General features: G+C 52.9%; 13 protein-coding genes across 13 annotated transcripts; 8 read left to right on the top strand and 5 right to left on the bottom strand.

Annotated features, from left to right (window-relative positions):
- Positions 1-370: 370 nt before the first annotated feature.
- On the top strand, positions 371-2022 carry QC762_100910 (uncharacterized protein; the record flags this gene model as incomplete). Its single annotated transcript, XM_062884471.1, has 4 exons — positions 371-513; positions 566-1157; positions 1202-1567; positions 1630-2022. The coding sequence occupies 4 exons, from the start codon at positions 371-373 to the stop codon at positions 1996-1998; spliced, it is 1470 nt and encodes a 489-aa protein (XP_062747190.1). The 3' UTR covers positions 1999-2022.
- A 695-nt stretch (positions 2023-2717) lies between these two features.
- QC762_100920 (uncharacterized protein) lies at positions 2718-3854 on the top strand (the record flags this gene model as incomplete). The annotated part of the gene is made up of 1 exon (XM_062884472.1): positions 2718-3854. One exon carries the CDS (start codon positions 2718-2720, stop codon positions 3852-3854), a length of 1137 nt encoding a protein of 378 aa, XP_062747189.1.
- Positions 3855-4514: 660 nt separating this feature from the next.
- On the top strand, positions 4515-5150 carry QC762_100930 (uncharacterized protein; the record flags this gene model as incomplete). The annotated part of the gene is made up of 1 exon (XM_062884473.1): positions 4515-5150. The coding sequence occupies one exon, from the start codon at positions 4515-4517 to the stop codon at positions 5148-5150; it is 636 nt and encodes a 211-aa protein (XP_062747188.1).
- Positions 5151-5338: 188 nt separating this feature from the next.
- Positions 5339-8942, top strand: QC762_100940 (uncharacterized protein; the record flags this gene model as incomplete). The annotated part of the gene is made up of 3 exons (XM_062884474.1): positions 5339-6474; positions 6532-6924; positions 6986-8942. The coding sequence occupies exons 1-3, from the start codon at positions 6440-6442 to the stop codon at positions 8940-8942; spliced, it is 2385 nt and encodes a 794-aa protein (XP_062747187.1). The 5' UTR covers positions 5339-6439.
- A 258-nt stretch (positions 8943-9200) lies between these two features.
- QC762_0025660 (uncharacterized protein) lies at positions 9201-9635 on the top strand (the record flags this gene model as incomplete). The annotated part of the gene is made up of 1 exon (XM_062883147.1): positions 9201-9635. One exon carries the CDS (start codon positions 9201-9203, stop codon positions 9633-9635), a length of 435 nt encoding a protein of 144 aa, XP_062747186.1.
- A 1469-nt stretch (positions 9636-11104) lies between these two features.
- Positions 11105-11680, bottom strand: QC762_0025650 (uncharacterized protein; the record flags this gene model as incomplete). Its single annotated transcript, XM_062883146.1, has 1 exon — positions 11105-11680. The coding sequence occupies one exon, from the start codon at positions 11678-11680 to the stop codon at positions 11105-11107; it is 576 nt and encodes a 191-aa protein (XP_062747185.1).
- On the top strand, positions 11406-12956 carry QC762_0025640 (uncharacterized protein; the record flags this gene model as incomplete). Its single annotated transcript, XM_062883145.1, has 2 exons — positions 11406-11737; positions 11955-12956. The coding sequence occupies 2 exons, from the start codon at positions 11406-11408 to the stop codon at positions 11965-11967; spliced, it is 345 nt and encodes a 114-aa protein (XP_062747184.1). The 3' UTR covers positions 11968-12956.
- A 199-nt stretch (positions 12957-13155) lies between these two features.
- QC762_100970 (uncharacterized protein) lies at positions 13156-16018 on the bottom strand. The gene is made up of 2 exons (XM_062884476.1): positions 15478-16018; positions 13156-15422 (listed from the first exon to the last, which is right to left on the bottom strand). Exons 1-2 carry the CDS (start codon positions 15752-15754, stop codon positions 15370-15372), a joined length of 330 nt encoding a protein of 109 aa, XP_062747182.1. The 5' UTR covers positions 15755-16018; the 3' UTR covers positions 13156-15369.
- On the top strand, positions 13250-15190 carry QC762_100960 (uncharacterized protein; the record flags this gene model as incomplete). The annotated part of the gene is made up of 1 exon (XM_062884475.1): positions 13250-15190. The coding sequence occupies one exon, from the start codon at positions 13250-13252 to the stop codon at positions 15188-15190; it is 1941 nt and encodes a 646-aa protein (XP_062747183.1).
- A 710-nt stretch (positions 16019-16728) lies between the features above and the next one.
- Positions 16729-19886, top strand: QC762_100980 (uncharacterized protein). Its single transcript, XM_062884477.1, has 3 exons — positions 16729-17054; positions 17108-17756; positions 17810-19886. Exons 1-3 carry the CDS (start codon positions 16744-16746, stop codon positions 19079-19081), a joined length of 2232 nt encoding a protein of 743 aa, XP_062747181.1. The 5' UTR covers positions 16729-16743; the 3' UTR covers positions 19082-19886.
- Positions 19887-20340: 454 nt separating this feature from the next.
- On the bottom strand, positions 20341-21930 carry QC762_101000 (uncharacterized protein). The gene is made up of 2 exons (XM_062884478.1): positions 21524-21930; positions 20341-21452 (listed from the first exon to the last, which is right to left on the bottom strand). The coding sequence occupies exons 1-2, from the start codon at positions 21528-21530 to the stop codon at positions 20524-20526; spliced, it is 936 nt and encodes a 311-aa protein (XP_062747180.1). The 5' UTR covers positions 21531-21930; the 3' UTR covers positions 20341-20523.
- A 1614-nt stretch (positions 21931-23544) lies between these two features.
- Positions 23545-24309, bottom strand: QC762_101010 (uncharacterized protein; the record flags this gene model as incomplete). The annotated part of the gene is made up of 2 exons (XM_062884479.1): positions 23545-23973; positions 24023-24309. The coding sequence occupies 2 exons, from the start codon at positions 24307-24309 to the stop codon at positions 23568-23570; spliced, it is 693 nt and encodes a 230-aa protein (XP_062747179.1). The 3' UTR covers positions 23545-23567.
- A 206-nt stretch (positions 24310-24515) lies between these two features.
- QC762_0025580 (uncharacterized protein) lies at positions 24516-25019 on the bottom strand (the record flags this gene model as incomplete). The annotated part of the gene is made up of 3 exons (XM_062883144.1): positions 24516-24753; positions 24888-24928; positions 24966-25019. 3 exons carry the CDS (start codon positions 25017-25019, stop codon positions 24516-24518), a joined length of 333 nt encoding a protein of 110 aa, XP_062747178.1.
- Positions 25020-25382: the final 363 nt, after the last annotated feature.

The raw sequence follows: 25382 nt of genomic DNA, 5'->3' as shown, positions 1-25382 counted from the left end.
GCTATTTCAGGATCAGATCGAACCATGGGCAGGCAAGGAAGATGGGCAGGACATTTATTTCAAGGCAACATCTAAAAGAGCATGGTATTTATATATACACACACGAGCACACGCTGACAGGCATATTTTACTACTGGGCCAATACATCTTTCTCACAGGATACACGGGGATAATGGATCCAAGATTTTCGTCACTGCAGCTTGTGATGGTGTAACTGTTGAGATGGGAGCATCTGCAAGATGCGTTTGCGTGATGCCGAGCCAGCAAGGCGCCATCCTGCGGGGCATATAAACGGTGAGGACTTGAGCATTCTCAGGCTGTTAATCTCGAGTTTGTGCATCTCGTCTTAGTTTGTTGTGTGTGTAAAATCATGGCCACAGTCCCTCAAGTCCGTAGAGTAGCCGTGATTGGTGTTGGCCCAGCTGGTGCTATTGCTACAGATGCTCTTGCCAAAGAACAGGCTTTTGATATGGTCAGAGTGTTTGATAGGAGGCCCATAATTGGGGGTACATGGTATGTCGTCTCGGACAGATTTTAATCTAGGTGTATTGACAATAGAGCACAGGGTCTACACACCTCATCTCCCGGCCGCCATCCCCTCTCTTCCGTTGTTGTTGGCGGGAAAGGCAGATGTTGCCGTGCCTGTGCCGGAGCAATTCCCCACCGAAACGCCAAAGAGCGAGCAAGTAAACTCACACCAACTGAGGTTTAGCGACTCAGCCCAGCATGAGCACCTGCACAGTAACATCCACCCAGACATAATGGGCTATACGCAAGAGCCGCTGCCTTGGACGCTCAGCGGTAGAAGCGTGCAGAGATACGGTTTGGACGCCCCCTTCCGGCATCGTGAGGTGATTCGAACGTGGATAGAAGATATCTTCACCCGGGGAGGGAGTGACAAGCACTTGAGCTTGCACACTACGGTGGAGAGGGCGGAGAAGGTCAACGGGGAGTGGGTGCTGACTCTTCGGAAAGACGGGCAAGGAGACAAGGACTATTGGTGGCAGGAGAGGTTTGACGGGTTGATCGTGGCAAGTGGACATTATAATGTCCCTTGGATTCCAGAGACGGAAGGATTGATTGAATTTGACAAACGTTGGCCGGGGAGAATCCAGCATAGCAAACATTTTAGGAACGGGGAAAAGTACAAGGGAAAAGTAAGTTCTTTTTTTATTGATTGCTTGATGCTAACAAGACATAGAAAGTGATTGTTGTGGGTGGGTCAGTTTCTGCTCATGAAATCGTGCATGAAATCCTGCCTTTTGCCCAAAAGCTCCTCATTTCTTCCATCAGGGGAGATCCGATCCCATCGTTTGGCTGGACGCCGTTCATACACCCTCACATTGTGATCAAGAAGCAGATATCAAGTCTGTGTCCGACGACAGGGACAGTCTTTTTCACGGACGGATCTAAAGTCAAGGATGTGGACCATATCATCTTTGCTACCGGCTACACGTTCAGCTTTCCGTTTCTACCAGTCGTTCAGGAGAGAGTGGAGAAAGCATACAGGAGACTTCCGGGCGTTTATCAGCATACGTTTGATATTCTCGACCCAACACTCACATTTGTTAGATGGTATGTTGTCAATCTTTTGTTCTACCTACGCTGTGGTAACTAACTGAAAGCCAGCTTGGAGGAGGGTTTACATTCAAGGTATATGAGCGGCAAGCCGTTGCCGTGGCTCGTCATTTGGCTGGTCGTGCTCAGCCGTTACCACCAGTTGCTGACCAACAACGCTGGGAAGCAAAGAGAGCGGCTGCCAAGAAAGGGGGCAAAGACTATTACAGCATTGCTCCGGATTACAAAGACTTTTTCGAGTTTTTGAGAAAAATTGCGGGCGATCCCAAGGAGGGAACAACAGGCCGAATGCTGCCCACATTTTGCGATGAATGGCTGACAGTTTGGAAGGGCATGGTGGCTCACAAACTCAGGGGGTTTGAGAAGGAGAGGGAAAGGGCAGAGGAGGTGAAACAAGAACCACTTAGGGCTGGATTGTGATCTAACAGCTGTAGTATCTACGCTCATAGAGGATGATTGGTTTGTCAATTCCAAGCTCTTTGGAAATGCCTTCGGGTCGTGTTGCTGCAGCTGCATCAAGCTCCACGATGACTCGAAAACTGACCAGAGCCCGCAGCACAGATGAGACTCTCGCTTCTCTGCCATGGGTCTCGTGGATGATTTGGAGAGCTGGACTACAGATCACCATTTTTAAAATTTACACCTGCTCTGTGAGCCCCTTCAACTCTTCGCATAACAATCCTTCATGCCGAACTTGCTGGCGATGTGGTTGTCTGAGATTTGATTCCGTGGCGCTGAACAAATGGTTCCAAAAAGGCTTCCAGGCTGGTGTCATTTTATATACCACTACTGGCCAGCTTTGCGTGTTTTGTTAGTAGGGGAGGTGAGCTCAAACACCGCGACGCGTCCTGATGTCGAGCGGAAGCCGTCCCACTTTTCCAGGCACGGTGCACGGGCCAGGTTCTGTTGGTGGCCTGTGACGCGCCTGCGGCTCTGAGCCTGCGCCTCGATTAATTTTGCACGTGAGGGCGCGCAATCGCGCGACCTTGATTCCACTCACTCACCACAGCATCAAACAGCAGCAACCACAAGCCAAATCCATCAATCACCACACCGCGCACCATCCCTGTCATCAAAGTGTTGCCGCTTTTGGACCAAACCAACCATCCTCTGTTCAGTGGTCGGCCTCAAAAGTCAACATGTCGCACAGCCGGCGAGAGTTGCGGATATCGCGGCCCACCATGTCGCCGCCCTTGGCTGCCACAGCGTCATCATCATCACCTACTCCATCACCGCCATCACAGTCGTCATCAAGAAAAAGACCATCGCCAGGGACGCCAGATTCAGACAGCTCACACAGCTCCAAAAGGCGCAAGCGGGAATCCATGGAGGACGTTAACGCCCGATACGAGCGCTTCGGCGTGAGGCCACCTCCACCATTAACAAATCAATATCGATTCCGCCTGTTTGTCGACCGTATCAACAGGCGCCAGTGGGAGTTTTTGCCCAACATCGCCAACCAGAAGCTCTCCTACAATGGAGAGTCAATTTCTCTGCACGACCTTGTCCACATTTTCAAAGAGGAGTTTGGCCAAGGCTCGACCAGCAAGCTGCACATCGCCGCCATGGTCGGCGGGGATTTCCACCCAAACCCGCCAGCTGGCAAGCTCAAGCTGTTCAGACCTGATCCTGTCGCGGCCAGGATATGTGTCCGGAATCTGACTCCCGAGAGGGGCAGAGCTGGTGGCATGCGCTCCCCCGAAAGGACCGAGTATGCCAGACACATGGTGATTAGCTTCGACAAGGGAAAGATCAGCAGTATCTACGATATGAGGGAAGAGCCACCAAGGATATCAAGACGCAAGCTGGCTGCTGCCAAATCCAGAAGAGTGTTACCAGTACCCGGGCTGCGACCACCACCTCCACCTGTCTCGATCGACCTCAAGACGTTCTATGAGGATTACATCGACGCCATCAACTCCGGGGTCGAGCATATGCATCAGGAGGTCAGGCCGTTTTGCAAGACTGGGGGAGTGACGCACAATGGAGTGCACCTGTCGGTAGACAAGTACATCAATCTCATGCGAGACGCCATGGACCACGTCCCCGATCTCAAGTTCCAGGTGCACACTTGCGCCGTGGACGAAGGGAGGCAGATGATTGCAGCGAGGCTAGAGTTTGTCGGGACCCCGGTCAAGAGCTGGATGGGCGCATCGCCCACCGGTGACGAGGTCGAATGGTCAGAACATGTATTCTACTGGCTGGAACATGGGAAGATTTCAGATGTCATCAGCATCGTGGATTGGGAGACGTACCGGGAAGGGCTAGGGCAGTGAATTTGGGTCGGAGGATTTGTTTGGCGTTAGGGTTATACGGACGGCGGACATCCAAATCAACGGTATCATTGGTAACGGCGGGTCGGGACTTTGTAGGAACAGATGGGAACATGGCGTTGAGGACTAGTCGAAAACACATGGGCAGCGGTCTGCTCTGGAGTTTGGGGGTTTATTTTCATTAGAGGGGATTGCCTGCATCGCATTGCTGAGCGTTGGCTGTATTGGAATCTTGTTCAGCAGCACGAGTATCAAAATCTTGGAAGCCGGTTTAGGCTTTGGTTCTCTGCGAGCTTTAGTTTGGCATGCCCTGCGTGATTTGTCATTGTCTTGTTAGAGAGTGTAATTCTTTCTTCGCTTGACTAAAACTCTTGATTCGTGGCGGCATCTTAGGTAACAGGTGGATCGTCAAAGTCTTGTCTCTGGACAGTAACCTCACAGCTAGGAGCATTTACCAATTCGGCATAACCTCGGATGGTGTTAAACTTTGCAAGCACAAAAAAATAAAGTAAGAAGGCCGTCTACAAAGACTCACTGATATCGAAACCATGACTCCTCATGATTCCCATCTCAACTGGCAACCAGACCTACCTATTTTCTCTGATCAACATCATCAACACAACAGGGTAATCAAACAACCTACTATCGCAACAAAGTACGGAAATGCCGGCCGACTTTGAAAAAGTTGAATATTGGCGCAAACGCTTCGCCAAGGAGGAGTCCTTTGAATGGCTCACGTCGTCTGGCGCCTTTTTCTCCATCCTCGAGCCTCTTCTTACGCCGCTGTCAACAGGCTCAACAGTGCTCCACCTCGGCTCGGGAACAAGCGACCTGCATGTGTACTTTCGACGTCACTTTCCACAGCTACAAGTCATAAACATGGACTACGAGCCTCTAGCTCTTGAACGGGGGAAGGCGATGGAGAGCAACGAGTTTGGCAATGTCGAAATGGGGTATCAGGTGCAGGATGTCACGTTGCCGTTGGAACTGGACCTGGGGCAAAGAGGAAAAGTGAGGATCGTCATCGACAAAAGCACCGTCGATGCTGTTTCTTGCGGCGGGGATGAGAATGTCATCAAGATGGCAGAAGCCATACACGATATGCTGGACAAGGAGGAGGGCGTGTGGATATCGCTCAGCTTTTCGGACTCGAGGTTTGAGATGGAGAGCAAGAGGGTGCAGGAGCTGTTTGAGGTGTCGGTGCTGACCAAGGTGGCTACTGGCCCAAAAAGGCTCGAGAGCGATCCTGATATATGGCATTGGTGTTGGCTGCTGAGGCCAAGGGCGACGACGACCTAGAATGCACGGAATAAAATTCATCCTTTTCCTGATTGATATATCACCGGAGTTAGGACTGGGATGACGGGCCTATTGACATGCAGATGCTACCTTGGATGGAAATTCTCCACAAGAGGTGTGATGATGAATGAAGAGATGAGCTGTAAGCAGCACAACAAGTCATGTCTTGATGCCGGTTCCTGCCAATCCAAAGTTCCGTCAAATGTTTCAACGGCTCTTGAGCACGGACGGCGAGGTTCCTCTTGGTGGTTTGTTTCATTTCGGTCGACCACTGGATGCCCCCTGAAGACGTTGCGCTGCGTCGATGCGCAATTCCACCTCGGAGTTTTACCGACGTGACATGTAACCTCGCTCACAGAGCTAGTGGTGGTCGGCCCTACGGAGGGAAGAGTTTTCATGGTGATGGGAGCATAGATGAAGAGAGGGGAAACTTTACATGTTGTGGCAGAGGGAAAACAAATGAAAAACACATGCGAGAATATTGTTTCGATTTCCATGTGTGAGTGAGGCCCGAGGGCCCGAGTTTTGAGCTTTACCTGCCTTCCAGGTTCCAGGTTGCCCCGCCCTCCCCGCATTCTGCTCGCCAGTGGGCCCGGTCGCCTGAACCGGCAGCCCAAGCGTTTTCCCAGGGGTCGCGATCGGGTCAGAGTTCAGTAGGGGATCCCACGGGCCGTCACCCCTTTCTGTGTCGAATGGCCTTCCGCTGTCGACGCTTTTTCCGGTCACCTCAAACGATTGGCTTGGGACACTTGTCCTGCAACGGCAGGTGCACGTTTGATTATTTCTGCAGCACCATTTTTTATCATCCACCCAGCCGCTGTACGTTGGTGCTTGAGGCAGGACACCCGACAAGACATCGCACGGGAAAAAAAAAAAAAAAAAAAAAACCAAACCCTCGGACTTGGAATCCGCAGTTGGATGCTGCAAAAAGAGCAACGGGGACCAGATGGTGGGGTCCGGATTGAGGGTCCCCTGGGGCTGTAGGGCCTGGTCTGAATGGGCCGAGATGGATGCGAACCACTGGCGCCGGCCAAGCGCGTGGCGAGCTGGCTGACCCTGGGCTTCTTGGGGACGAGATGGAGGGGTGCAACAGCATTGGGTGATGGGAGATCGGGGCCAATTCTCTCGCAGGCTGACATGCATATCCGTACCATGGGACGCTGCGTGCGTGCGTGCTCCCTCCAAGCTCCCGTCCTGACTTGTTGATTGTTTATTTCTATATCCTCTGCACCTCCGCCTGTTGTGCTGCCCTGATCCCCACGACCGGTGGCCACGACCGAGTTGCAGCAATGGATCCAAGTGCTGGACAACGATTGGACTGGGTGTAAGACAAACTGGAGATTCCCATCACGCAAAACGGTGCTGACAAACACGTGGACAGGTCCATGAATACTGGTTGCTTCGCCGCCAGCAACGCCGTTGCGAGGACCTCGCTTGCCCTCAGCAAGTTTGTCCGCGAAGTGCGCGAGTCTCGGTCGGAGCTGGACAGCATCTCCAGCGAGCTTCATTCGCTCGATGGCGTCCTCCAGCTCCTCCGCGACGACGCCGCCTCCTTTCCGCCGTTCTTGGCCGAGCAGACCCCGAGTGCGCTTGACTGTTGCCTGACCCTGATCAACGAGCTCGAAGGGTGCATATCTGTGCTCAATCGACCCGGCGTCTCGAGGGCGGACAAGAAGGCCCGGTGGATGGCGAGCCGTGATCACATCAACAGGCTGCACTGGACGCTGGGACGGTACAAGGACGCGCTCGGGCTGGCTGTTGACTTTGTTGACGCGTAGGTTGCTGCCTCGAGAGGCTGCGTGTGAGCCAGGCGCTGATGTTTTGTTGCCAAATAGAAGCAAAGCCCAAAATGACAACGACGCAAGCTCCGAGGACGTGGACGAGTTGGCCGAGGTGGCAGCACGAATCATCTCAACCTCGTGCGAACCACCGCCGGAAATGCGCCCAAACAGAGCCCTCACCACACTGCAGCAGTATTTCGACACACTGCGCGAGTATGCCAACCTCTCGGCGCCCCCATCGGCGAGAAAGAAGCCTGAAAGCCAGCCGAAGCCACCACCGCAAGCAGCCGAGGCCCCTGACAGCGCCATCGAGATGAGCTGCGACGAGTCGTCCTCCTTCTTGACCAAGAAGCAATCCTTGAAAGCACCACCACGACCCAGCAGGCCAGACGCAATGGACGGTACGTTTTTTGACGAAATGGACGAGTTTTCCGGGGAGCTTCACGAGATGCCGCCAAACATGATGCCCGTTCGCGATGTGCGCAACCGCGTACCGCCACCACCACCACGATCAACGTCTAGACTGGGAAGCTCGTCGTCTGCCATCCCCAACTTTAGCCACAATCAGCACCCGCAGCACACGCGACAGGCCCCTAGCATCTCCGATACCGACAGCAACTACTACGGCTCCCTGTCCAATGCCGGCAGCAGCGTTGCCTCGAGGGCAAGCGGGCAGAGCAGCAACATGAGCTTGAACCACAAGGACTCAATGTCTCGAATCCGGAGCTTCTCCCCTCCAGCCCTGCACCCAGTGTCGGAGCACATCCTCGCCCAGCACGGCCACCCACCACCACAGGGAAGCCAGCAGGGATATTACACCTCTTCGCACGACCACTCCTCCCAAAGCGGCGACTCCAACTCGTTTCACGGGTCGGAATCGAGGCGCTCAAGCGGCATGAACCAGTCTGTTCACTCCCTCTCTCGGTACTCTGTGTTTGAGAATCCCAGAGCGGAGATCCCCATGCCGCCACCTGTCCCTGCGCTGCCGCCAATGTCATCGTCTGGCATGACACGCCCGCCAACCCCCTCAAGCTCCAACTTTATGTTTTCCCCTCCGCAGAGTCCATACATGCCCACCGGGAATCGAGACAGGGACTCCACGAGCACCAGCGGCCTGAGCGGGAAGAGGAGCTCGTCCAGGTTAGGCACCGCCTTTTCTCGCCTCGGCCTTCGGTCCACCAAGCATAGCCAGCCTGCCACACCAACACACTCACACAACCCCTCCACCTCGACTCCTTCTCTTGCAGAGTCGCTGACCTCGACAAATGTGTTTGGAGTACCGGTTGCCCAGTCCATGAAGGTTGCCAAGGGAGTAGCCTCGACGTCCCACGAAGGAGGCTCGGCAGGCGGCAAGAGTGCGCGGGACTACCCTCTTTGCATCCTGCGTTGCGTGTACTACATCCGGGACATGGGCTTGGCGGAGTGCCCGCATGTTTTTGGTCAAGACGGCGACAGCTATCGAGTGTCTGACCTTCGGGAGATCTTCAACACCCCACAGACTGGCTACGGCAAGGTGCTGGACTGGAGGGACTTTACTGTCTACGATGCTGCCGACTTGATTCTTGTGTATCTAAACGAACTGCCTAAGCCGCTTGTTCCGGATTCGTTGGCCAAGAGGTGGATCAAGCTGAGCAAGCAGTCGAATGTGGCGGGAAGCATGGCGCTGCGAATAGACCAGGGCATTGACTTTTGGGAGGAGGCACTCATGGGCATCAAGGGCCCGGAGAGGAGCCTCTTCAAGTTGCTGTTGACGCTCTGGGGCGACATAGCCGACCAGGCCGAGAGGAACGAAATGACAGCTGAGAGGCTAGCTGGGAGGGTCATGAGGCCCCTGCTGCACTTTGTGCCAGTGAGCGCCATGGGGAAGGCGGCGGCAAAGCAGGCGCAGTATGAGACAGATTTGTTGCTAGGCATTGCATTCATGATCAGAAAGAGGAGCGAGTACAATGCCGAACTGAAGAAGAATGGGGGGAAACCTGCGAAGCCAAAAGGACTTCCGCCTGGGTTTTAGAGGAGGTTTTATTACTTGATACCCACTTTTTTTTCTTTCTGGATAGTGGCCAAATACACGATGCTGGTCGTTTGCATGATCTGCAATTGCCTGTGCCCCCCTGACAAGAACAAACAGGCAGAAGTGTTGTCCTTCTCTCTCCTTAACTTGTCCAAATCAACTTTAGGTTCACCATTTTGCCCTCGACAATAGGATTAACTTGGATTCTTTGTGGGTTGAAAGGGTCAGTCTCGACTTTAAATGCCTGCCTTAATGCCAATGGACAGGATCCCGCGTTTCCACGCACATCATCCGGACAAAGACACCATCTCCCGCCTTTTATTCTCAAAGATCTCGGCCATCAATCCCACAGCAGACAAGAACAGATTTCGCGTGTTGATACCCGGATTGAGAGGCTATCCAAGGTCGCCGGGTGCCTACGTAACCCACGCGTGGGCCCCCGTCCAGGCACATCTCGAAGTTGACTTGGAGAAGGACTTGCCGGATGAGGTTTCGTGTGGCTTTGAAGAACTGCGAAGGGATATTTTGAGCTTCAGCAATGGCGATGAGAGGGATCATGGCAAGATGGGAGTGTATGTTGATGTGGTCATGACATATGGGATCAGAGGAGAGTACTACACCGAACTACAACACCGTGATCAGTGCGGAGCTGCTTTTGAGAGGGAACTGGTAGGGATAGCGTGGTGCGCATGATGTTCACGGAGTGTAGAGTCGTGTGGTTTCTTCGACTTTTAGTGATTGAAACTTTTCAAGAGCCAGGGTTAGAAGCTTTCCCCTTTTACCCCAACAACGCCAGGATTGAGCTTGGCCCTGAGACAAAGTGATCAGCAGGAAACAACAACCCTGGACCTGTCATGGATCGACCACCCCCCAGCAGGTTGTATCAGACGTACACTGTCCTATGCACAGCCCTCTTCCTCGCCGTTGTCACCACTGTCTTTGACCGCCATACCATAGACGAGGACTACTGTTCCAAGAATGCGCCGCCGATTCTCCCATCCGCTGGCAAGTACCCGATATCGTGCAGGGAAAAGCGACCTCCGAGCTTATCCCGCATTAGATGTGGGAGACCAATCGACAGGCCTGTAACAGGTGAGGTTCGGCACGGCTTCCTAATCGGGAGGGGGAATGTGATGCCAGAATTCGAGATACGAGGGTTGCAGGTCGGATTAAGAGCAAAGTGAGCCCAAGTAGGACATCACAGTGAGACTGGGAGCACAAGCGCAGGCTGAGTCGAGGGCAATTTATCTTGAGCTTTCGCTGCCATCGAGAAAGCAACTTGACAGCCACTCGTCTGTTTCATAACGATAGCACCAGAGGGAAAGACTGCTGAGGGGGAAAGCGCCGGGGACATTTCAAGACAATCAGGGAATACACACGGAGTCCTGGTGCTCAAGAGATGTTTTCCATCAATGAACTTCTGGAACTACACGGGCGATCCGTAACCTCACCGATCACGGAATATATTACCTCTACACACCAGTCAAGCGGTAGTCAAACCCACCTGAGACACTGATAGGGAACGTCGGGTCGAAATGCTCCTATGCCGATATTGCCCAACATTGTGCCTTCTCATAGAGAAACCGATGGTCACGTTGTGAGAGCGGGCTGACAGGCTACTTTTTGATTTCCCACTTTGCCCCCGATTCTGATACTTTTCCGAGGACTTCCGGTACCGGTGTTTTGGTAAAGCTTTCGGAGAATTTTTGAACTTCCATCTCCTATGACATCTTCCAGTTAGTAAGCATTTGTGTCGGAAAGCCGATCGGCTGACATGGGATTTCAAACAATGAGATCCTCTTGGTCGGGACAGTTTCCCCATTGCTGACGAGCGGGGATGCTGGGGTTGGTGTGCTGGTGCAGCTTGGACATCTCACCGAGCTTACGAGCGGAACGAGCTACCTAGTTCGCTTTGGCCGGAATGACGGGATCACATGTTGAAATGTCTTGAATCAGGTACCACGCGGATTAATATGGGCATGATATGTCATTTTACACCTAGATTTCAACCAAGCAAAAGGTAAACAAACCCCCTTTTTTGCGTTTTTGATACATGTCACCACCCCCCTTTACCCCTTTTTTGTGCCAACCCGAGTAGAGAGCCCCAAACCACGACCCAGTCAAACTTGTTCCCAGCACCTGCGACCAAAACTTGGCATAGTTTAACTGGCGCAGAACTGCTGAGTACAGAAGCCTCCAGGTGGTGTACAGATGCCACACGAAGAGTTACAGCACACATTGCCGTTTGTGCACACGACCTTGCCACACTGTACTCGTGTGGGAGCACAGAACTCTTTGGTACATCCCTGCCCGGGTGCGCGGCAGTAACCACAGCTCGAGTTGCAGCACTCCTGTCCGACGGGACAGATCTTGGTTCCGCAGATTCGATCTTTGACCGGCGGTTCCTCCACGACAGGAGGAGGCTTGGTGTCGGGCGACTGGCACACTTGCTGCGTGCACATCATGTCGGGTCTGGTGCAGAGGTTGCAAGATGCGTTGCAGCAGACCATCCCTGCGGCACAAACAGCGGTGCCGCATTTGGTCTCGCGAGCGTCGAGGGGAACGCATAGAGGACTGCCGAGGAGAACTTTGCAGGTTGTGCCTTTGGCGCAACGAACCGTGGCACAGCCATCGATCTTGTCCGCTCCGTCCTGGCGAGCTTCAAGGGCGTCCGAGTCGACAGGCTTGGCCGAGGCACCAAGGGCCAGGGCGAGAAACATGAGGCGAAGGGAAACCATTGTGACAAGATGTAGAATGAAGGGTGGTGTGCTTAGGTTGCCAAATCACGAATCTTGGTTTGTGACAGGAGCGTGGAAAAGCAGGCAGATATAGACTTTTGGCTAACCTCTCCGCCCTGATTCAGTTCGGCATTTCCCTCCGGATTACTGGCCAATTCTCCGAGTAAGACTCCCTCGGGCCGGATCAGAAAGTTTGTCCATCTGGAATGAATGGGCGCCTCGTGTGTCGGGAAAAGGTGGAAGCGAGCATGCCACAACACTGACTTGGGAGTAGTTTCGGAACCTAGCCCTCTTTTGACTCGATGTTTCTGGATTTAGAATGTCAAACACAACCCTACATACCTGTCAAACTTTTCCAGATTTTCTTTTGCTTTTACCAAACCTCTTTAGCCTAAGCAGGCGAAATGGGCCAAGCCTGCTTTGGGATGGATTCGGATACGAATACAACCACCAACCTGTAAAATTTTTCTTGTAGTCTGACATTGGCATGATTAAGAGCCAAGGCAGCGAATCAAGGCATCCTGTGGAGATGCCATTGACAATGGTTCGCGGAACAGACGGCCCAGTTCGCGTTCGTAAGCCAAGTGCGGCTGAAGGGTCTGTCAAGATATATAGTAGCTCTTGGCTGAACTCATTCTTCATCAGTCATTCCTTCGCTGCAGCACCAAGGGCTGCCAACCCTAGGGTAACCAATCAACACTGACAAAAGAAGAGTCTTGAGCCAAACACTGTCCGTTCCCGCCGCGATCACAACGAGAGCCAATGAGAGCTCGTCGGATACTGTGTCCCCCGACCTTTCTCTACCTAGGTCATCGGTGGCACAACCAGTGCGGAATTGGATCATGATCGACTGACTCCCAACGGCAGGCCAAAGATCCGGACATTACTCAGACACCTCATAGACTGAATGGAGCATGGCAGAAGGAGCTTCGGGAACCTCCCACGACAACAAAGCATCCGCCCTTCCCTGTCCGATAGCGGGATGTGAAGTGTACGATGAACGTTCCACGCGGCGAAAACTCAGCTATGACCAAGCGCCCTGGCAGTCTGTGATGGATGGGTCACCAATCTAGTGTCGCTCTCGCCGGTTCACCGTGAGCTCTGTTGGTCAGTTCTCATCGGGTTGTCGGTATGGCAAGGGGTGGGTACGTGGCTCCTCCAAAGGACAGACGATGACAATGTGAGAGGTGAGCATAGGAATTAAACTTTTTCGTGCTCAGGACGGATACCCAGACCAGACGGCGGGCATTGGGCCCAGACTTGGCAGTACGCAAACTTGTAACACCAAGACAATTGACAGAAATGTCAGGCCCGTCAGTCTCTTTGGAAATCGACAAGACAAGGGGAGCTACGTAGAGCTCGACACAAGTTTAAAAGCGAGACCAGTCTTTCATCCAGACGTTCCATTCATGCCCTGACCTCCATCGTCCCATCTGAACTTTGCCTCTGCACAAATCTGCCCACCTCACTCGGTCTTGTCCAACGGCTGGTGCCGTCCGCGATTGTCTTGATCACTGCTAGCACCAGAAAATCATTCTTTTCCCCACCTGGGGAGAGTATCGACTCACTATGGGTCTCTTCCAGCCTCGTGTTCGGCCGACCTGCCGAGCCGAGATTGATCAGGAGACTACGGCCCACCACGATACAGACTCGGTAACTGAGATTGAGTCCGAGACCGAGACCCTTGCCCGCACCAGCTCAGACTCTGGCATCGACGCCAGGTCCGACTGCTGTCCAACCCCCATCCACGACGATGACAAGATCAAACCACCACCACCATCATATGCCTCTTTCATATCGTCCAAAGAGAAGGGGGTTGTCATTTCGACCATTCCCCTCACCTCTTCCGAGTGTTCCTCCTCCTCCTCCCTAGATTCGTGGGACACGGAGAAGGAGAAGTCATCCCCGGCAGGCCCGTCTGAAGGATGGCGCCGCGGAGCTGGGTTTTGGAGGTGCTTCACAGCCGTCTGTATACCGATCCTCTTGTCCGCCTTTGAGGGGAGCGTGGTCAGCACCGCTCTGCCTACCATCTCTAGCTCTCTCAACCTGGGATCAAACTCATCCTGGGTTGCCACGTCTTTTCTCCTAGCGTCCATTGTCTTTCAGCCGCTGTACGGCCAGCTCGCTGACATCTGCGGCCGCCGGCCTTTGATGATGGCCGCCGTCGTCATCTTTGGCATTGGAAGCGCCATCTCGGGCTGGGCCGACTCGAGCGCCGTTCTGATCTTTGGCAGAGTGGTTCAAGGAATGGGCTCAGGGGGCATTGATCTCTTTGCAGAACTGATCCTCTGCGACATAATCCCGCTGCAGAAAAGGGGACACTACGTCGCCATCAAGGCGGCCGTCTACGCCCTCGGAACAACCGTCGGTCCTTTGCTGGGAGGAGTGTTTGCCACCATGAACTGGCGGTGGTGCTTCGGCATCAACATTCCCATCTGTCTAATCGCCCTGATCCTGATGTGGTTTTGGCTGAGCCTCAACAACGGGAACCCCTCCAGAACATGGCGAGAGCTGAGGTTCAAGGTCTCGCAGGTCGACTTTTTGGGCATCACCGTCTTGACCGCCAGCGTCATCATGATGCTCTTTGGTTTCACCTCGGCGGCTGTTAGCTCTTGGACCTCACCTCCCATCTTAGCTTTCGTGGGGACAGGCTTGCTGGGAATTGTTGCGTTTGCGTTTTGGGAGCGAAGCGATAGGTGTTCGCACCCCATCATGGCCCCCCACGTCTTCAGCAACAGGACGACCATAGCCGCTTTCGCTATCACCGTGATCCACGGGTTCATCACCTATGGCTTTCAGTTTTACCTGCCGCCCTTTTTTCAAGTCATTCTCGGCTCCTCGCCAACCCAATCAGGAATCCTCATCCTTCCTTGCACACTGACGATTGTCATCCTGGCGGCCCTGGGCGGGCCACTGCTGGCAAAGTTTGGCAGATACAGGCTCATGCACCGTGTGGGCTTTGTTCTCATGGCCGCCGGTCTGTTCCTCTGCGTGGTCTACCAACAGTCCACCTCAACTGCTCTGTGGATACTGTTTTCATTCCTGGTCGGCATCGGATCCGGCATCATCGTTTCCACCACCCTGCCCACCGTTCTCGTCCAGCTTACCGACAAGGAGAATGCCGCAGCCACGGGATCCTGGGCATTTCTCAGGGGCCTTGGCTCGCTGCTGGGTGTTGCCGTTCCCAACGCAGCTTTCAACGCTCAGTTCGCGGCCAGCATAAAGACTATAGACGACGCGAATGCGCAGGACCAACTCAGCAACGGACAGGCGTACGAGCATGCATCGGCCAGCTGGATCAGCGCGTTCGGCGACCCAGGTGTGCAAGACCAAATCAGGGCCGTCTTTGCCTCCAGCCTCAAGCTGGTCTGGGTCATCTTTCTGGCCATGGCGCTTCTCGGCGCAGCAGTGACCTTTCTGGAGAGACATGTAGCCCTTAGAAAGGAGTTGGACAGCAAATTTGGTTTGCTCGAGAAGACCAAGGCCATCTCGGCTGGCGAAAAGGTGTAACGATAAGACTTGGGGCAAAAGCTACAGTGTATTAATTTGTTTTGGGGTTTCTGTCGTCACAAAGGTGGCTTTTTGGGTACCACGATACGATGTTGCATTTACAGGCGTTGGTGTATCTTGCAGCGATTTTTACTGAAATTATGACACTCAATATTCATGTTAACTACCTAGTACCTTCTCTACCACTGATGGTTGCAGCAGATAAAGTCGTTACCTCCCGGGCAAACAGGGTCTGTTGGAATGGTCAGCCGAGTGACAGAGAAACATGCAGTTTGGACGTTTCTTACTCCCGTTGGGGCTGCGGCAAGCATTTCTCCACAAGCACTGGGTGCCGCTGCCCTGACCGGGGCAAGGCTTGACAACGCATGCCATGATGTTGTCAGGATCGTTGGGGCAGGGCCAGTTGCCCGGAGAGCCAGTATACGGGGTACCCCCCCAGCGGTTCCGGCAGACGCTCGAGTCGAGGCAGATGCAATCACCACCCCAGTTATTGGAGCAGCGGCCCCCAACTGCGGCGAGAGCTGGGGCTGCAATGGCGGCAATCAAGGCAAAGGTGAGTTTCATGATGAAGGTTTGATGGGTTGCTATTTCGTGGCTTGATGTTGTGATGAGGGTGATGCTCTTGGGAAGGGACAAGGCAATTTATAGACAATGCTCTGACTTGATGAGAGGCTCGAGATGAAAGCCAGCGGGTCATTAATACGTCCGAGGTTATACACAGAGCATACTCACCTTCCTAACCTGTGTTGTGCTACACATCTTGATGCCCGCTCGACGCAAGTTTGGCATATCGTGAGTAAGTACTGTCGAGAGTTTGCGAGTGGGTGTCTAGACCTTTGCAGGGGTTTGAACATATTACCTACCTTACCGACATCACTCAGGCCTTCTACGTTGGTTCCACCACATAGCATCTTACCAATCATTAGACCTTTTGAGGCTGAGTCTTGATGACAGTGCGGGGCGTTGGGTTAACCGAGCAGTACGAAACATTTACAAATACCCAGTGAGAGTAAATTATTTCGGCATTGTAAAGCTGACCGGACGAATTATCACTCCGAATGAGAGGCGGGAGTAAGGAGAGGTGTACGCACGAGAGCAGGCAGGGCGGGCTTGTGAGCAAAGCAGGCTGGCGCGTACTCTTGACATAATGAGAGAGATGCCACGCTAATCCTGACAGAATGGATTGTGAAAGCCCCTGATAGCAGACTGCAATGGCAGCTATATATATGTCTTGGCATCAATGTACTAAAGGCCAAGGTAGAGCTTTCGAGGTCAGGAGATGCTATCACGATTTGCCTTTGGGTGAATCTCTTGACCAGCAAACCCAATTATCTAAAAGACTTCTATCGGCCATCGGTATTTAACGCACCGAATGAGCTAGGATAGGCAGAACGGAGGCCAATTGGCGAAGCGCTTTGGGAACCAGACATCGGAGGTGGGAGTGGCCCGAATGCCGGGGAGATACCGCAATGCTACGCTACCTGTAGGCATACACTGATAATATTAAAAACAGAAGCCTACACCCACTTTGTCAGTCTCAACAATTCATTACCATGTCTAGCCCAAATGACCCATTCAAAATCATTATTGTGGGAGGGGGGATAGCAGGTTTGACACTCGCCAATATGCTGGAAAAGTTTGAGATTGACTACATCTTGCTGGAAGCTCGCGACAACATCGCACCGGCAGTGGGCGCGAGCATCGGCCTGTTTCCTAACGGGCTGCTGATTCTCGACCAGATAGGATGCTACGAGCCAGTCCGAGCAGTCGCTCAGGGCGACAGTGTCAAGTACGCGCACATGCGCCGTCCAGACGGCAGTTCCGTGTCCTGCACCGAGGATCTCTTTGCGCACCTGAAGAAGAGGTATGTATCCTGCAGCAAGATTATCGAGCCGATTTTTGACATCTGGAGGTTAGACACGGTTACGAGATGCTGTTTTTTGACAGACAGTGGCTTCTTCAAGTCCTTTTTGATCAGCTGCGGCATAAGGAGCGGATTGTGCTCAGCAGCCGTGTAGAGGCTATCGAACAATCTGGCCGTGAGATCAGCGTGACAACCAAAGCAGGAAAGAAACACACCGGTAGCATTGTGGTAGGCGCCGACGGAGTTCACAGCACGGTGCGTCACGAGATGAGACGGCTCGCCAGTCTATCAAACAACCCAACGTCCTTCCCGTCTGAGGATGAAGAGCAAACAGTCCCATGTCACTACCAGTGCAGCTTTGGAATCGCCAAACATGTCGAAAACTGGCCAGAAAAAAACCAGTCATTCACGTCTGGGGAGGGATACTCGTTTCTGGTGGCATCGGGGCCCGACAACAGAGTGTATTGGTTCATGTTCAAGCGTCTACCTGAAGTGAAATACGGCAAGGATATTCCAAGATACACGAAACAGGACGAGGAGGATTTCGTCCAGCAGCACGCCCACGTCCGGATCACAGAGGATCTGACGTTTGGACGGATTTTTGAAAACAGGATCTCGTCGACTTTGACACCACTTCACGAGATAGTATTTAAGAAGTGGTTTTGGGAAAGAATGATTTTGATGGGAGACAGCGTACACAAGGTGGGTTTCACAGTAAAGACAGGACGATCCGGAACTGACAGTGTCTCATGTAGCCAAACCCCATTGGTGGCATGGGTGGAAACGGCGCCATCGAAACGGCGGCCGAGTTTGTCAACTCTCTGCTCAGAGCAAGAGACAGCCGTCCGAATGGACTGTGCGGCTTGACAACAGCAGAGATCGAGGCCATCTCCAAGCGCACACAGGACGCGCGGTACGAAAGAGCGAAATACATTGTCAAGCTCAGCCATGATACCCAAGCTCTATTCGCGTCGGAAAAACCACTGCTCACAAAAATCGTTCTTAATCTTGTTGTTCCCCTGAGCGGGCTTGAACACCACCTTGGCCAGATGGGATCCAGGCTGCTTGCCAGCGCAAAGCTAAATTTTCTGCCAGTGCCCACAAGACCCAGGGCCGTGCCATATGACCACGAGTTACCAGCAAAACCAATCCGAGGATGGCCACTCGCAATGACCAAGGCGGTGTTCTGTGTTGGAATGGGGTTGGGATTGGGGTACCCCTTTCAACCTTTGTCAGTGCTGAATTCTCAGTTGCAACGGGCTTATTCGCTGTCACAAACAATCTCGCCGCTCCTGACGTACACTCTCGAGGGCCATCGAGCTGGCAACAAGGGCACGCTCCTCTCATTGCCCAGCCTATTTGTGGCTGGCATACAGACTAGGCGGGTGGGAATGGCAACGATTGCTCCTCTACATGGGATCATAGCCGCACTTCAGTCGTTCAAGGCTCCCCCAGGTCGGTGGGTCGGCGTGTATGTTGCGAGAGCATTGATGCCTGCACTCTCTCTGGGATATGTTATTCCAACGCTCTTTGCACTGAGCCCAACCTGGGGAGCATCCCAAGGTGTTGTTTCCAGTGGCTTCGCAATAGGGGCGCCCTTGCTTGTTCCAGTTTTGACCACAGCGCTTTCCAGATGGTGGGAAAGCAAGAGCACAGCGCATGCAGAAGACTTTGAGAGGTACAAGAAAGACGATGTTTCGGCATTGAAAACGGTGTATAAACTGGCTGTCGTATCCCAGGCTGCTGCCCACATCATGTTTGTAGCTCATGCCTACTTCTGCTTGAAGACCACACCACTTCAACTGATCAGTCTGCCCTTTTCACTGAGTGGGGCAGTGGGATTCTTGGGAGAGACTTTGTATTCAATCCTTGATCTTAGGTTCTTGGGGTATGTGACGGGTTGGCAGGTTGCCAAGGTCTCGCTGGCTTCTATCCTCAGCCAGGTGGTGCTGGGCCCTGGGGCTTCTATGGCGGGAGTTTGGTGGTGGAGGGAGCAAGTCATTGCGGGCTACTTGAAGGGGAACTAGCCTGAGCACGTCGTATCCATGTCAGGGCGCTTTGGTGGCGTTGTTGCAGTTGAAATGGAGAAGGACAGTGGCGTCTAGATGTCCGGACTTCCATGGCGGCACTCTTTAACAAAACCACTGACCTCTTTAATTTTGCCATGTTGTTTGACACCACCATGATGAACATCCCGGACTTACTAGCCTATTTGGCTCTCTCGGCAACGGCCATATTCATTCATGGCGCCACTGCTCATACAGTCAAAGTCCAAAACAAACCCAACAACACCCTGGCAGATATCCGCTGCCGGCACGGGCTTGCCAGCTGTCTCTCCTCATCTTGCTGTTCTTGGGCTGGCTATTGTGGATATTCCGCCGCTCACTGCGGCGCATATTGCCAGGTTGGCCGTGGATTTTGCGAGATCTGAGTCTTGATCTTTTCGTGCTGCATACCTTGCTAACCTCGCAATCAGTGACATTGTTCGGCGTGTTCGACGTGACCACTTCCGCCCCAAAAATCGTGGCAGACGGGTCTATGATTGCACGCAGCGCAACACTATCACTTTGACCTTTACGACGGGCCATCAGCGCAGACCGGGCCCCTTCTCGACCTGTTGCATCAGGAGGGGTTCAAGGCCACCTTTTTTGTCAATGGAGAACATGGAACCTCGCCGAGCATTCTGCGACGCGTTATTGATCAAGGACACCAGCTTGCGTCTCACACATGGGGCCACCTCGAGAACCTGGATCTCGAGTCGTCAGAGTCCATGAATCAACAGATGATGTGGAACGAGATCATGTATAGAGACATTCTGGGCTTCTTTCCCACCTACATGCGTTCATCGCACGGCAAATGTGACGGCACCTGTCTCGCACAGATGGGAGGCCTGGGCTACACCGTAGTGATGTGGAACCTCGACACCGAGGACTGGAAGAATCAACCAGCTTCGAACATCTGGGAGTCATTTGAGAAGTTCAGCGCCGAACTCTGGAACCCAGAGCACAGCGGTTACGGTCGAGTCATCACCCTTGCTCATGACACCCTGCCTGCCACACTCGACCTGGCCAGGCACATATCAGCCAGGCCAAAGTAAAGAACTTGAAGTTTGTCACTGTTGGCCTGTGTCTTGGAGATTGGGATCGGGCGAACTGGTATCGGGACGGTTGGACAGGACTGAGGGTTGGTTATTGAATAACCACAATATCATCCACGTGTGAAGCCAACCCGCTGCTCCTAGAGGCAAGCGACCAAAAGCAAGGGCAAGGGCAAAAAGGTTGACAGACCCTGCGTCGCATTTCGAGGGGACGGTAGCAGTGACGATTCTAGCATGTCATAAAAGGGGATTATTCAGTATTTCTATGAAATGATCATTACTACCAAATTGATATCCAAAATTGAGATTCCAACACCCCGAGGTATCACAAGACAAGACGCTTCTCCTCTAAACTTGTAGAAACAAACAATATCAGCCCCTGGACTCCAACTCAACAATGCCGGCCTCTTCCTTGGAGTCTGACGCAATGCTCCGTCCAACGCAGCGTCCGGGGTGCCAGACATTCAGCAGAGGCACGGCCAGGACCACGGGCAAGAACTCGAGTGTGCCAAAATAAACCTCCTTTGTGCTCAGATCGCCGCCCAGCCCCTCTGCGGTTTCGGCAAGACGGAAAACGGTTCTCAGATAGATCAGGAGAGTGGCGGTCGAGAAGGCGGCAATGAAGAGCGTGAGGCCAGCCTGCTTGATCTGCCTCCTCGCGCGAAAGATGAACACACCGCTCAAGATGATGAACAGACCAATGGCGAAGACCTGGTAGGCCAGACCACCCAACAGGATGTTGTTGGCAGCAGTGGGGTCCTCCCTCTTCTTTTGCTTCACACCGATCAAAGCCGCGCCTGTGATCTGAGTGATGGTGGCGACAACGTCCGAGGTGATGAAGAACCACAGAATCCACTTCGGGGGAAGGAGCGAGTATTCACGTCCCAGTCGGTGGATGAGAGCCGACAGGATGGCGTAGATACCGGCGGCCAAAAACACTGGGGCGGTGACGATGAAGAAGTACTGGAGGATGAAGAAGATGAGGTTGTACGGGTTGACCTTGGCGGACAGGCAGCGAGCGATGTAGCCGACGATCTCGAAGGCGAGACCTATGGGAAAGGTGCAAAAGTACACGGTGCGGTATCGGACGACCTGGAACAAGTGGGCGACAAAGTAGAGACAAAAGAGAATCGTGGCCAAGAGAGCGAGGGCGAACGAAGGAGTGTAGCCGTAGATGATGACGGGCGCATCGTTGGGACCGCCAGGGAATGGCCAGTTAGGGTCGACATAGCCGCCGCGGCCGGTGTTGACGCCGGGTGGGGGTCCGCCCCCGGAAGAGATGTCGATGCCTGGTGGTGGTCCTGTTAAAAAGTCAGTTGACGTACCCTGTGGTGCGAGGCGGCCACCAGCCCGGTTCGGTCATCAAACGTACCGCTCATTGTAGTTGTTCAGTTGTAACGATCGCCCGTTGATGGCGATTTCTAGCAAAACCGTTGTCGATTGATGGGCACCAGAAAAAGTGCAGAGGAGCGACTTTAATCAAAAGCCGTGGGCGCGTCAGCCAAGGACGCCAAGTCTTGCTGTCGCGATCTCCCAACCGCTGGGCCCGCAGGCGAGATCGTCGTTGAATTCCTTTGATCGTGGCTTGGCCTGGCGTCAGGGTTTCCTTACGATTGGACCCTTTCCAATCTGTCGCTTTATCCGTGAACGGCTTGGCATTGTCGCGCTGCATGAGAGCACTGAGGATTCTACTGAAGTGGCCTTTTTCGATTAATCCGGCATTTTCCAAAGATGTTAATGTCGCCATCGTAGATTGACGGTCTTTGATCTGGCTCCATCACCAAAACGTGGCCATCGTGGTCAGATCAGAGCAGCTCCAAATTTCTGCTTTTTTTAGCCTATGGGCATCCACATTGAACCCCTGCCATGAAATAGGCTAGCTGAAAACAGGCTAGCGTGCATATGCTGCCAAATTGCGACGAGTGGGTTACCGAATCCAGAACATTGTGGGCCTAGCCGTTGAATTCCGTCGGGATTGAACGACAAGACATCTTTCAAATCGACCACGACGCTCTTGATCTGTCTCACGAAAGCAATTACATGAGCATTATCAAGAAATTGCTGATTATGCAGTGATTGTGGAAACGACAAACATCAGAATGACCGCCCTAGAAAGTGATCCTATTGCCTGTCGACGGATGACCGCGGCGGAGAGACTGGGTATTTGCAAGTTATCAGCTTCGACGATCGATGAGATAGATAGTGTATCCAAGGCCAGAGGCTGTAATCGGGATATGGACTCTACACAGAGCATATGATGGGCACAATCATCCCGACATGGTCCCCGTTCTCTCTTCAACTATCTGCTCGTGGCTATCGACAACAGAGTTACGATATCTCACTTCATTAAATTTGCATCGCAGAAATTTGTACGTCATGGCCATCCTCCCGTCAACAGGTTGCAGATATGGCCCCCAAAGATATACCGATACCGATGCGGATCTATGCAGCCCTGGAGACGGGTGATCCCTAACGCCTTCTATGCAGACTGAGATGCAACGGCAAACTCTTTCCGGGCACTGCCGAGACTTTAGGTAGTACATGGACATTGCCAAGGATATCCGCAACAACAAACTAGTCAGGCCTGGTAAAGCAGGTCATGGGTGTTGCCAGTTTGCCTTTAACACTCAAATCACGAGCATCCAGAACCCGCATCAGAAGCGCTTTTAATAGTAGAAAAGAGATGGAGTACATGCGTTTAAAGATGGTTGATATGCCTTTGAACATGGGTTACAGCCCTTTCAACATCGTTCATAGGCGTCTGAGCATACCTGAGAGGCGTTGGAATATTGCCTGCATGCCTATCTCGTTTTCAAGTTTGCAATACTTATTTGTCCAGGGCGTGGGTTACACTCTTTTGGTTTCCATCACCACCGACAGTCAGTATCATTAAGTCAGTATCATTCAGTCAGTGTCATTCAGTCAGTGTCATTCAGTCAGTGTCATTCAGTCAGTGTCATTTAGTCAGTGTCATTTAATATTATTCAGTGTCTTTCACTATTGCTGAGCCAGTATTATTCAACCAATATCATTTAGTCAGCGGTATTCAGTCAGTGGCATTCAATATCATTCAGTCAGTGTCAGTCAGTCTCATTCAACCAGTATTATTCACTCAGTCTCATTCAACCATTGTAAGTCAGTCAGATTATGCCTCACTTCCTCGCTCACTGACCACACACTTCCGTACCCGCGTAGACCAGAAACATGAGTTGTCAAACATACAGGAGTCTTGGTCATTAGTCAAACTCTCGATGGACCAGAGAATCGTCAGAAAGCATGTCAATCTCCAAAAGTGACAAAGTCATTGCAGACACTATGTACAAGAAAGTAAGTCTGTATATACATTTGAAGCCAGTGTCACCATCACCTCCCCCATCACCTCCCCCATCACCCTCCCCCATCATTGACCACCGCCACTAGTGTGTCTGGACATAAATGTCAGAGTTGCCGCTGCTCTGGTAGCCCTCGGTGGCGACAATCTGGTAGTAGTGCTGGCCGAGGTTCATGCCATATCTGGCCCAGGCGTTAAAGTGGTTTTGCATGTTGACGGAGCCACCGACACGCTTCGAGGTGCGTACGCTCCAGTACTGCTGGAAAGTCCTGGTGCCGTCGATGGAGGGCTGGTTGTAGCGGGTGGAAACATAAATGTTGTAGGTGCCCCCGTCGGTCTGGACGCTGCCCTTGTACTGGGCGCCGCTGCTGGGGTTGTAGGTGCCGTAGGATTCGATCACGTAGTACTCGACGAGAGGGTTGCGAGTCCAGCCGTAGACGGCGAGGTATCCGTTGCCCTGGGGGTTGAAGGAACCGCCATAGTTGATGGTGCTTCGACATGTTAGTTTTGTCTCTTTGTGTTGCATCTTCAAGAACTCACCGGCCGTTGCCCGGGTTCCATCCCTTGCCGCCAACAAAGTTGCCAGTGTTTCTCCAGCTCACTTGGTAACGGCTGCCCTCGAGCATGGTGTAGGTAGCCTGGCCGCCACCATCGGACCACCAAGAGTAAAAGTAGCCGTTGTGGGTGCCTTCACTGTTGGGGGTGATCTGGCGCCTCTCGAGAGCGTCGGTCGAGTTGCCGTTGTCCTGGTCGAGAAAGTCGAAAGGACGACCAAGAGCAGAGGTCACGGCCGTGGCGGCGAGGAGGAGAGACTTGAAAGAAACCATGATGACACTTGCAGTGTGGTGGTTGACTGAGGCTGGATGCTGGTTGCTGGATGCTGGAGGAGGAAACGTCTGGATTTATATATCTGAGCTGGACTGTCAACTTGCTTCCCACGTTCCCAACCTGGCATCTGCGCCGAGAGAAGCTCTAGACACCTCATTCCGTGATCTTGACGTCGTCTAGACCGTCCAGCCTATCACGATCTTCTCTAAACCATCGAACCTATCATGATGGTGTCGGAATTTTGGCTAAATGTCTTGTGGAGAGTTCTTGGTCTCGGTATGAAACCCGAGACTCCATCTGACTTGTCATCGGTTTCACTTGGCGATGGCGAGGGAAGCTGCTGGACTTTGCGGGACTGTTGGACTTTGCGGGGCTTGCTGCTGGATTGGTTGCTGGACTGGCTGGTGGATTTTGCGGGACTAGCTGGCGGACTGGCTGCGGGACTGTAAACCTGATTGCCAGCCCGGTATACATCGAATGGAGGATCGTTCCCCGGATTTTCATGCATGTTTACCCGAGGCCACGCCCCGGATTTTGACACGGAGCAGGGATCACTCCCCGGATTCTGGGTCCATACATGACGCAGATCACTTCCTCATTTGTCTCGTCGCAAATAGCCTGTATTCGGGTTCGGCACTGGGGTTTTTGGCTAAACTTGGGTCGCAGCAGAGCCTCTTGGCCGCGGCTCGCGCTTATGAAGAGGCGGCATGTTAATTGGAGCGCAACGAAAGACTAGAGCAAAAGGGAATACGTCCGAGACATGTCTTGATAGAATCAACTTCCCTCGGCCTTGTCTAGATTCCCCCATTCAGATTTTGGTAGAATCAATTCCCTCGGCTGGGCGAAGAGAGACAAGACGCGTCTCCTAGGTTGCTGTTCGAAAGTCAGGACGTTTGGATCCTCAGAGAATCATGACGGGAGATTGAATCGGTAAAAAGATGTATATAGAATTGTTTTGCATTATTGAAGTATTCAGGCTTTGCAGGGCATTAAGCTTCTAGCGATTAATGTCACTCGTACCTTCCTTGGTCGTGCCTTCCTTGATGCACTTGCACCTCGCACCAGTGCCTTC

The sequence above is a fragment of the Podospora pseudocomata genome, assembly GCF_035222375.1.
Source record: "Podospora pseudocomata strain CBS 415.72m chromosome 1 map unlocalized CBS415.72m_1.2, whole genome shotgun sequence".
Lineage (NCBI taxonomy): Eukaryota > Fungi > Ascomycota > Sordariomycetes > Sordariales > Podosporaceae > Podospora > Podospora pseudocomata.
This window is presented reverse-complemented; position numbering and strand designations above follow the sequence as displayed.

Excerpts from the sequence above, each read along its gene's own strand:
- QC762_100980 (XM_062884477.1), top strand. The coding sequence starts at position 16,744 with ATGTCTAGCCCAAATGACCCATTCAAAATCATTATTGTGGGAGGGGGG. Across the intron at positions 17,055-17,107 it reads TTTGCGCACCTGAAGAAGAG|ACACGGTTACGAGATGCTGT; the intron begins GTATGTATCCTG and ends TCTGGAGGTTAG. Across the intron at positions 17,757-17,809 it reads TGGGAGACAGCGTACACAAG|CCAAACCCCATTGGTGGCAT; the intron begins GTGGGTTTCACA and ends TGTCTCATGTAG.
- QC762_100970 (XM_062884476.1), bottom strand. The coding sequence starts at position 15,754 with ATGAAACTCACCTTTGCCTTGATTGCCGCCATTGCAGCCCCAGCTCTC. Across the intron at positions 15,423-15,477 it reads TTGCCGCAGCCCCAACGGGA|ACCCTGTTTGCCCGGGAGGT; the intron begins GTAAGAAACGTC and ends CCATTCCAACAG.